The sequence below is a fragment of the Pygoscelis adeliae genome, unplaced genomic scaffold, assembly GCF_000699105.1.
Source record: "Pygoscelis adeliae isolate BGI_AS28 unplaced genomic scaffold, ASM69910v1 Scaffold294, whole genome shotgun sequence".
NCBI classification, from domain to species: Eukaryota; Metazoa; Chordata; class Aves; order Sphenisciformes; family Spheniscidae; genus Pygoscelis; species Pygoscelis adeliae.
Window position 1 is genome coordinate 121,044 of NW_008824722.1, and position 6,375 is coordinate 127,418.

At 61.8% G+C, this 6,375-nt stretch overlaps 1 protein-coding gene across 1 annotated transcript in view; it reads right to left on the reverse strand.

Moving 5' to 3' along the window:
• Positions 1-1,429: 1,429 nt before the first annotated feature.
• The window catches only part of SFXN2 (sideroflexin 2), a 5,624-nt gene continuing 678 nt past the window's right edge, over positions 1,430-6,375 (reverse strand). The window contains exons 2-11 of the mRNA XM_009323275.1: positions 5,884-6,111; positions 4,690-4,788; positions 4,463-4,538; positions 4,300-4,385; positions 3,513-3,573; positions 3,380-3,441; positions 2,827-2,884; positions 2,502-2,551; positions 2,245-2,292; positions 1,430-1,839 (exon numbers count right to left, since the gene is read on the reverse strand). Coding sequence (XP_009321550.1) covers positions 1,740-1,839; positions 2,245-2,292; positions 2,502-2,551; positions 2,827-2,884; positions 3,380-3,441; positions 3,513-3,573; positions 4,300-4,385; positions 4,463-4,538; positions 4,690-4,788; positions 5,884-6,111 — 868 coding nt within the window. The 3' untranslated portion in view covers positions 1,430-1,739. The remainder of the gene's footprint in view (positions 1,840-2,244; positions 2,293-2,501; positions 2,552-2,826; positions 2,885-3,379; positions 3,442-3,512; positions 3,574-4,299; positions 4,386-4,462; positions 4,539-4,689; positions 4,789-5,883; positions 6,112-6,375) is intronic.

Sequence of the window (6,375 nt, forward strand, 5' to 3'; positions counted from 1 at the left end):
ACAGCTTGGCCCTTCAAGAAGTATGCTTTGGGTTTGGCTGCTCTCTCTGTAGCAGTGGAGGGGTTAATGCCAGAAAGCCCTTTGCCTGCAGACCCTGCATCTTGGGCATGGCATGCAGCTGATGCAGAGATGCTGTTGTCCTCAGGGATCTGACACCCCTGGCTGGAGGGGATCTGACACATATCCTGGCTGGAGGGACGAGCGTTGACCATCTGCTGGGCCATGGGGCTCTCTGAGCAGCCACCTCATACACCTGGTTAGAAACATGCTTGTCCCACTGAGGAGTGTTCATCAGCAAGCAGAGAGCCTGGATGCAGCTTGTTGAGGGCAGGGACCTTGGCTAAACTCTGGGGCTCCTTCCTCCTCTGAAAATAGGCTGCAGCAAACTCAAGCCACTCTTCTTTGGGGTGGGAGAGGCCTCATGGCAGACCCAGGTTAGCATCATGCAAACACTGCCTGGCCAAGAAGACAAACAGCACCCACAGGTGTAGGAAGGGTCACCCAGTGTCATCCCCGCAGTCCCCCCAATGGGACAAGAGTCACCATGAGCACAGCACTGTCACCTCCCTTTGTCACTTGCTTCAGGACTGTTTGCAGCCCCAAGAGCCTCTCGGGGAAGGCTGCATGGGATGCCCAAGGATTTCAGGGCTCATGCCAGCCCTTGCAGAGCCTCCTGGTTCTTCCTCCTTCTCCTGGACCCTGTGTTGACCCTCACCCTGGTGCCTGGTCAGTCACAGAGCCCGCACCTTTCCCTTTCAAGGCAGGCATGAGACCCACGTACCAGCCCTGCCCAGGGAACCAGACACCCAGAGACCAGCCAAAAGCAGAACCCACAGCTGTTTTTTTTAAAGATCACCACATTTCATTTTTCAACCCTCCTCTCTGTCATTTGCAGTGCCACTATTCAGAGCTTGAGTTAACACCTCGACAGCTTTGTGACTCCTGTGTCTCCTTCCCCCTGTCCAAGGGGGCCCAGAGACGACTGTCCCCCAAAGCTGCAGGTCCTTGTTCCTACTGTGGGTACAGTGAGATGCAGGACAAGGGTGACGGCTGGCTCTCGTGCTCAGAGGAATGGGTAGATTGCAAAAATTAGAACCTAAAAACTATTAACTATTTTTCTCCTGGATTGTGGCAATCACAAAGTGATTAAAACCTGCACCTGAGAGCAAGGAAGGTATGGTCCAAGCATTGGTCCCTGGACTTTGGGGTGCTCCCTATGCAGAGGGGATAGGTCCCTTCCTGCCTGCCAAGGCATGATCCAGCCCTTGGCAAGAGGCCACTGTGGTGGTTTAAGGCAGCAACGTGGTTTGGTTCCTGGTACAATGGCAGGGCACCTGCTTTTGGAGGTAGGACTGTGCTCTGAGCCTCGAGGGAGAGAGCCTGATGCCTCGCAGGGCCGAGACCAGTGGCTGCACGAGGCTCAGACAGGCTGGGCAGATCCTTGTGCGCAGGGCAGGAGGAAGGCACGGGAAGCGCAGCCATCGCCCAGGGCAAGAGGGACGTGGGGAGGCAGGGACACGGCCAGCAGCAGATGGGGGGAGGCTCAGGACAAGCCAAAGTGCTGCAAACTGGGCACGCAGAGCCAGATCCTGCCTCTCCGGAGGAAGGAGGCAGCAGAGACAGTGCTGGGCTGGGGGGCAGATCTGGCTGGACCGTGCCTCTGAGCCCTGCTCAGGGGACGCGGGGCTGGTGGTGGCAGGGGGCCGGAGGGGTGCGATGGCTCCTGAGATAGTCTCCGTTCACAGTCCCTTGTTAAAATAGACGTACGGCACTTTGTCCCCATGCTTGGCCACGATGCTCTCACGCAGCTCCAGCTCAAGGTCAGCCAGCGCAAGGGAGCTGTGGGGAGAGGGGATAGACACTGAGACCTGTGATCCTCCTCCCTGATCAGTGGTCGGGCCACCCTCCCTCCCCATTGCCACTCGAGGTCCCCTGCAGTCCCTGGGATCTTGCAGGCTCACATCAAGACCCACCACCCATCCCTAGCATCCATCGCTCCCAGTGCTGGAGGGCAGGGAGCTGCCCATGGGGCTGGGGGTCCCATTGCTCCCAGCACAGAGCTTGCAGAGCAGGGGAGGCACACACTCCCCTGCTGCCTGGGGCACTAGTGTGTACAGGCAGGCACTGCCTAGGGTTGAAGGGTGGGTGCCCATCATGCTTCTCCTGGGATGGGCAGAGAAGAGCTAGGAGAGGAGGAAGGCTCCCGAGGTCCCGCGCAGGAGGGGGGAGCAGTGGGACAGGTACCATCTCTGCGGGAACAGGGCGCAGGCTGCCGGCACCATGAACAGGAGGCTGCGGGACAGAGAAAAGCCGAACGTTAGTGTTGGGGATCTCAGCCCAAGAGGTGCTGCTCATGCCCCACGACTCCCAATAACTGGGGAAAGCCCAGGCTGAAAGGCAAGCAGCTTTGCAGTCCCCTGCTGGGAAAGAGGTCTTTTTTCAAGCATTCCTCAGAGCCACGTTCCAGGCACCCACAGGCATTTGAGCAGTGAGATACTTACAAGCCCCCGCAGAGCAGCACCTGCAGAGGCCCATGGAGAACCCGGATCCGCTGCAAGGGAAGAGCCGGGAGTCAGTCCCCAGCCTTGCCGCAAGCCCTGCTCACAGGGTGGGGAGACTTCTCCCCTCAACGGGGCTGAATGCCTAACACCTCTGGGGTGCCACTGACCCCTCCCACCCTCCTGCAGCCTCTCCATGTCACCCAAGAGACCTTTGGTGTAATGGTGACTTGAACAGTGGGCAAAGCAAGCCAGGCTCTGCAACCCCCCCATTTCATCCGCAGCATCTCAGCAGCTGGGGAGCAGGGCTGGGGCACTATGGGCTCACCTGCATGAAGGGGAATTTCTCCAGCCGCTCCATGATGATGGGCAAAATAACTAGGTGCAGAAAGAAGAGGTCAGGGCCCCCCCACAAGCCAGCCCGCAGGGCTGCTCCAGCAGGACCCTCCTCCCAGAGGCCATGGCAGCGGCTGGTTATGCTGGGGGCTGCTGGGTGTTTGCTCACGGCAGGGATCTGGCACGGGACCCCCATCCATCCATCGTCCGGGCAGCACGCTCTGTACACCTCGTGCTCCCGTCCCTCCTGCCAGGCTTGCGGCACAACAAGGGTCTCACGAGGGCAAGGGGATGTGGGGTGAGGAGTCAGGGACGGAGAGTGTAAGAGGTGTCCTCGTGGGGCCCAACCACCACGGGAGCACCCCACATCCCCCACAGGCTGTGGCTTGGGATGGGAGCCTGGGGGGCTCTGATGGGAACAGCAGGATGGAGGGACCAGATCCATCAGTGAGATGAGACCAAACGCCACCTGGGATGCAGGGCCACCCTCCCTCTTTTTCCCGGGGGAAAACTGGGGCAGTGGAGGGTGATGCGGCAGGTTCTGGGGGAGCCCCTGGTCTCGGATCCTGGACACCACAACCTGCGCGATGCCCTTCGCCGCCGCCCTCTGCAAGCAAAAGCAGTGGGTGAGCCCCCACCGCACCGTGCCCCAACTTGGACACCCATCCTGAGACTCACCCTGGAGCGGCCGAGCTCATTGTTGTCCTCGTCTGTCACCGTCACCCCATTGATGATCTCCCTGGAGGGGACAGCCAGCGGTGAGTGGTGGCCGGGATGGCCGGGGACTCATGAGGAGGACACAGCAATGGGGCGAGGTGGTGCCAAGGGGTCCCCCATGCTGTGCTGGCACAGCAGCCCCCGCTGCCCCCAGCCCTGGCCCCAGGGCACAGGCCTCCACAGCCCTGCAGTGCCACGGTCCCCAGCCCAGCCGATGCTGCCATCTTCAGGGCATGGCTGTGAACAGGGTCTGGCCATCTGGAGGACAGACACCCGCCTGGGACCTGCAGCCAAGCCAGGGGACAGTCCCCAGCACAGCACCCCACCTCCTCATGCCGTGACCCACAGCGGACCCCAAGCAGCAGACACAGGTCTCCACATGGGCCCCATCTAGGGGGTCCCAGCGCCAGGACATAGTGGACTGGGGCTCTCCCATGACCACTCGGCAGAAGACCTTTGGGTCTGAGGGATCTTCTAGCCCAGACCCCAGAACAGCTACCCTCAGCCCAAAATCCCCGTCCCACTCCGGGCAGAGACTGAGCCACCCCACCTAGCACCCTCCACCAGAGACCCGAAGCCGCAAATGTGCAGACCCCACATCACCTCCCTCCCATCCTCCCACCTCCTCCAGCCCCCAGGACGGGAAACCATGGCAGGGCTACCAGGCAGCCCAGGAGCCCAGCTGCCACCGGCTCGCCTTCGGAGGGAGCCGGGTCCCTTGAGCGCCCTGGCCACGCGTAGCACTTACTGTTGCCGCATCATGGGGATATTGACACAGTTGGCAGCAGCCACGGCTGCAAAGGGGACCCAGCGGGCCAGCAAGGGGGGGGCTCGCTGCAGGAGACAGGCTGGCATCAGCACGGGAGGGCAGGATGCAGCCAGCTGCCCCATCCAGCCCTGTCCTGGCGTACCTTAGTGTAGAGGTTGAGTCCCACCGCGGTGGCCAGGGCTGTACCAGTGGCCATGACGTAAGCCACCCCAATTTGCCTGGACAGTGATTTCCAAAGAAGGGAGAGAACAGAAACACCAGCTCTGACTCAATCCTGTTCCTTCAGTGCCCAAAATGGGTCACGGGGGGGTCTTTACAGGGTATCCAGGGGGGTCACAACACAGAGGGTCTGTGCAGGGGCACGCTCACCTCAGCGAGATGGGGGAGGCGGCGTTGCGGTTGGTGTAGTTGACAATGGCGTTGAAGGACTGGTTCACCCACTGCCAGAAAACCACGGCAGGCACTGTTCTGCAGAGGGAAGGGACCAGGAGAGAGCCCGAGGGCCGTCAGGGACACCTGGCCTGTGCCTGTGGCCAGGCTTGGCGGGGGGACAGCCAAGATGCCCTCAATACCCTTGTCCTGGTGTCTCCCAAGGGAAACTGAGGCACTGTGGCAAAGCTGTGAGCCAGTGGCAGAGCTGGGAAATGACCCCAGGAGTCCTGGCTGCCGCAGGGCTTTGGAGAGCACAGGAGGGGGCCCAGCCCTGTGGGGGTGCTTGGCCAGGGGTGGGAGACCCACCTCTCAGCAGGGCGGCAGCCATCCTGCTGGGCTGAGATAAGCCTTTGTCAATGGGAGCAGCAAGGAGGGGGCACACGGGGACAGAGGCAGCTCTGGGGGTGACCAGGATGCCTGGTCTCCTACCGGTGTCTCAGGGACAGTGAGGTGGGGCAGGAAGGGACACGGGGAGATGTGGGTCTGAGCAAGATTTGGGATGCAGGGAGGGTGGAGATGGGCTGGGAAGGGGGTTACCCATCAGCACTGGGGATCGCTCACCCAGGCTGGACCTTGCCAGCAACTGGCAAATCAGTCCAGCAGCCAGGGATGGGACGGGACGGGGATTCAGTGGGAAAGGCAGTGTCTGTCCCACACGTCCTCTGCCCCAGGGACAGGATCTCTCACCCCCCCAGCAGCCATTTCAGAAGGGAAATGCAGGGAGCTGTCAGCATGGGCTGGGGACGCTGGAGCAGCCTGGGCTGGGAGCATGTTTGGTCCCCAGTTTTGGGGGCCATTATGGTCCACGGAGCAAGAGCAGCGGCCAGACAGGACTTGGCCACGTTACTCATTACAGGGGCTCCAGGAAGAGCTGAGCTGAGCTCAGGGCGAAGCGTGACCATCCCCAGCCATGCCTGGGGCCGGGAGGATCCATGATGCTTCCACCACAGGCTGGGTGCTGGAGACCAGGGCTTGGCCATGGAACAGAGGCAGGCGCAGCAGCCAGGGGCATGCCTTGGGCATGCCAGCTGGGGAAGAGGCAGGCTGGCTGTGGCCTGGCCCTTGGGGACCCCTCAAGGGGCTGAGGGCTGTCAGGGATGCGTCCCCAGCCTGGTGTCCCCAGGGGCTCACCGGTAGAACTGGAGCATGCAGCCAGTGAGGGCCATGCCCCCTGGCACCTGGAAGGACATCCTCCCAATGAGATTCATCTTCTCGCCGCTGTCGGGGTGGAAGGCCGAGTCGTACAGCTTCTTGGCATAGAGCAGCTGCTCCCGGCTGCTTCCTGGTGGCACCAGCCCAGCCCTACAAGCCCAGAGTCCATCAGGGGGTGCCACGCAGCCCCACTGGCACCTGGCACTGCTGGGGTGCGGAGCCCCGGGTGCCAAACACGAAAGGCAGAGAAAACATCTCCCGTGAGGGAAACTTGTCCCAGCTTGAGGCTCCTGGGAGAAGCCAGGGAAACTCCCCCAAAACCACCTCCGACAGATGTTACGTCCCAGCGCCGCCCACTGGGGAATGACTGCCTCCACCCCCCCGCAGCCCTGCAGGGTGGTCGGGTACGGCTGCGGGCACGGGGATGGTACCTGCCCCGGCTGCACTCCTGTCCGTCACCTCCACTCCTGC